This window comes from Bufo gargarizans, chromosome 5 (assembly GCF_014858855.1).
Source record: "Bufo gargarizans isolate SCDJY-AF-19 chromosome 5, ASM1485885v1, whole genome shotgun sequence".
NCBI lineage: Eukaryota > Metazoa > Chordata > Amphibia > Anura > Bufonidae > Bufo > Bufo gargarizans.
Window position 1 is genome coordinate 346,237,716 of NC_058084.1, and position 3,814 is coordinate 346,241,529.

Genomic DNA, 3,814 nt, shown 5'->3' on the forward strand with positions numbered 1-3,814 from the left:
GGGGGGCGTGTAATATTGTATGCAGGAGGTGGGGGCATGGACTACAGATGAGTGAAGCGAGCTTTGGATGTTACATCAGAAGTCGCTTTGTTCAAAACTTCAGATTAAGGCCTCATGCACACGACCGTTGTGTGCATCCGTGGCCGTTGTGCCGTTAGACGTTTTTTTCTGCGGCTCCATTGACTTTCAATGGGGCCGTTGAAAACTCGGCTTGTGCACCGTTTTTACACCGCGCCCGTGACCCGTGTTTCGAGGCCGTGAAAAAAATATAACCTGTCCTATTTTTTTCACGGCCAACGGTTCACGGCCCCATTCAAGTCAATGGGGCCGTGAAAAACGCGTTTGCACACCCGTTTGTCATCCGTGGCCGCGCCCGTGTCCGCGCCCGTTTTATTTCATACTTCTGACATGGTCAAATTGTCTGCCAAAACTTGTGCCAATAAATTCTTAAAAAAATAGATACAGGAAGTATATGGTCACAGGATATGGTAATTTCGAGCCTCCTGTGCAGACAAGCTGGTGTGTGGTGAGGCAGCCATTTTTCCAGTTTTCAGCAGCCACCATGTCAAGGTTTAATGTAGAAAAGTTGATAACCCTGGTCCAGGAGAGGCCCGAACTTTGGGACATCCGGGCCAACTCGTATTGCGACCGGGTTAAAAAGGAGGCCTCATGGGAACAAGTGGCCCGGAGCCTACGCAAGCATGAATGGGCCAAAGCGGATAGCCGAGGTCGTGCTGAATTAGGTAAGTGATAGCAATGTAGATGTGCTGTCATTTTCCTCTGTGTGGGCCAAATATGTAGTTTGTAATTTCCAGAGGGCACCATAGTGTTTTCTTTGTTGTACCGCCTCATTTTTCCGAAAGCCCTGTACCTGGCTTATTATAGAGACGTGTATTAAATTCCATTTCCATATTTAAATGGCTGTCCTGCCCTTTGCGACAGCATTCAGTACTCATGTATAATAACGTCTGGCTACTTTTTACCTTGAAATTGAGCATCTTACAGTTGTCTCCTTCACATATTGTAACGTTTATTAGTCCTAATGGCTTGCATCCACACACCTGCTGGACTGTATCATGTGCTTTTTCCATTATTGCTTATTTTGCGCATTTTCCTTTTCCCTTTTTATTTTGTTTTTTTTTGAAAAAATGTAGTTTTTCCAAAAAAAAGTAGATCTCACAATTGTCTTTCATTTCATTTTTAAACAGTCAAGCAAACCAAAACAAGATGGGCGAGTTGCCGCGACCAATTCCGGCGAGAGGTTAGCAACAAAGGCCGGAGTGGGGAAGGAACCTCAAAAAAACGGGCCTACATATACACTGCCCAGCTGCAGTTCTTAAGGCCAGTAATGGATTTGAGGCCGTAAGTAGTTTTCTGTTTTTACTATGAATGTATTGAAAGGGCACACTTTCGGTAGTATGTAGACGGGTAAAACAGAACCAGAATTTAAAGGATCCAGTTGTGTTCTTGTATTGTTAATCTATACTTTCTCTAGTGCAGGCATGTCATAACTGACTCCATCCAGCTGTATAACAACGCAAACTCGCAGCATAGCTGACTAGCTGTAAACTTACCTGTCCGGTTGGGAGTTGTAGTTGTGCATCAGCTGGTGGGCAACAGTTTGTACATGCCTGGTGTTGTTAGTCTACATTATTTTTGGGGTGTGGTTAATCCGGGGCCCACCGCTTATGATCTGTTTGCTGAAACGACACGTGTAGTGTGCAGATTGCGCCTCCCCTCTCTGTTTTTTTGGTGTACAATACATTTATTGTCCGTCTAGGGACTAAGATGTTTGCAATATGAACAAGAAATAGGAGAAGGCAGATGACACGTGCACACTGCACGCTTTATTTCCTCATACAGTAGATCATCTAGTTTGCCTGCAAGAATTGGAAGGGCCGAATAGGAGGGCCGAATATGTATTTCATATTTTAGTTTTGGGACAATGCCACTTTGGTTTAATATAGACCGATTCCCTTACTTTGGTATGTATTTGAAAATGAAACTCCTTAGGTATTGGTATTGTCATTTATATTGCTTAAATGGTACTGAACCAAAGCCAACATTGATTCCTTTCTGAAAACTATGAAAATGTCAAAAAACCGGATCCATAGAAAAAGGATTATAATGATGTTCCAACTACGGTTGACCAGCAGGATTAAAAGTAATACTCTCACCATGGTCAATAGAGGGCTGGTACATGTACATTCTTAGTAAATGATCGTATACTCAAATCTATTTTCCGCTTGATACTTTGGATGGTGGTAGCGGGTCACATCCTGACGAGATGCCGTTGGCACTGGTTTCGGCCCTTGAATGTTGAAACCTCTTCAGTTGTTGGACAGCTCCAAACGGCAAACAATGTTTGCCATTTTCAGTAACATTATGCCTTTCCAAGACTTCTGCTGGCGTTACATGTCAAATGACTATTTTTCTCGATTTTGCACTGTTCACCTCTAAGCTAGTAGTGAGTAATTAAAATCAAATGTCTGATCTATGCTACCACTCTGTATCTAATTTGGAGACACACGCCAGATTCTAACTAATATATAGTCTGTGTATTTATAAATGTAATCCAGGCCAAAATGTAATGTACTTTTTTTGGAAATTCCATTTCAGAACTGTGGACAGTCTGGATCCCTCGGCTGATTCCGAGACGTCTGGGAGTGAGACCCCTGCGGTTTTCTCCCCCGCCACAAGTCCTGCTCCCACGCCGGCTGAGGACCCCGAGGACTCCACCCAGAGCCAAGGCCCCCAACCACTATCCAGTCCACCGCGGATAGTTCAACCCCAGCCCAGACATCGCCGCCGTGTCCCTCCCTCTTCCTCTGTGCCAGAGAGTCGGGAAGTAATTGATGCCCGAGTCATCGATTTTCTGGCCCAGAGGAGGAGTGATGGCAAGGAGGAGAAACTGTTGAGGGGACTGGGGCCGCTACTGCAGCAGGTCCCTGCGAATGAGCAGCCAGACTGCATGGCTTGCTTAAATATGGTCATAAAAATGTTTACTTGCCCCAACCATGGAGACCTCATTGGGCCATTGCATGCATTGAAACTCCAGGTTGAAAATGCAGGCCAGCAGCCAAATCCTGCCCCATATTCATTCCCACCCCAACCCACCCAAGGCCCTTCTTATGCCCCCCCCCTTCCCCAGTACCTTCCACCTCAGGGGCCTATTCATCCTGGGGGCCAGCCCCTTTACCAGCCCCAATTACCAACTGGTGCCCCAACACAGGCCCAGGTTAGGCCACGGTCCACATTTGCACCGGGCTCATTCACGCGGGACCTTCTAGATTTGTAATTTGGGAGGGTTGTTTTATATTAAGCACTTTATTTTTATGTTATTTGTGTGTTGTAAGATTTTTTTCATTGCCAGTGTTTTGGGTGACCCCTTATTTTGACTAAAGTTTGGTTTGGGTCCCAAAAAATTTGACTATTGTTTTATTTGCACACTACACACAACATGTACATTTTAAAATGCATTCTAAAACAAAAGCTACACACACTGTATCTCAGAAAGCCACACTTTATTTGGACGATAAAGATCTTTATTTAGGGTTCCTGTGCAGATGAGGTATTAGAAAACTTTTTGGACCATAAGAGCAAAATATCAAGATGTTTCTGAAAAATTCCATTTAGACAGAAACATCATTAATATTTTGTTTTGAAATATGTGATGTCCAAAAAATCTCAGCCCGCAAGCCCACGTCAAGGGTCCTCATTATCTTGCGAGTCCCTACACTCAACTAACACAATCATTTTTAGTAATTTAGCTAGAAAAAAAAAAAAACTAAAGAGCCCAGAAGATTTCAAAAAC

At 44.0% G+C, this 3,814-nt stretch overlaps 1 protein-coding gene across 1 annotated transcript; it reads left to right on the forward strand.

Annotated features, from left to right (window-relative positions):
- Positions 1 to 276: 276 nt before the first annotated feature.
- Positions 277 to 3,403, forward strand: LOC122939054. The gene is made up of 3 exons (XM_044294998.1): positions 277 to 743; positions 1,209 to 1,362; positions 2,620 to 3,403. The coding sequence occupies exons 1-3, from the start codon at positions 473 to 475 to the stop codon at positions 3,296 to 3,298; spliced, it is 1,104 nt and encodes a 367-aa protein (XP_044150933.1). The 5' UTR covers positions 277 to 472; the 3' UTR covers positions 3,299 to 3,403.
- The last annotated feature ends 411 nt before the right edge of the window (positions 3,404 to 3,814 follow it).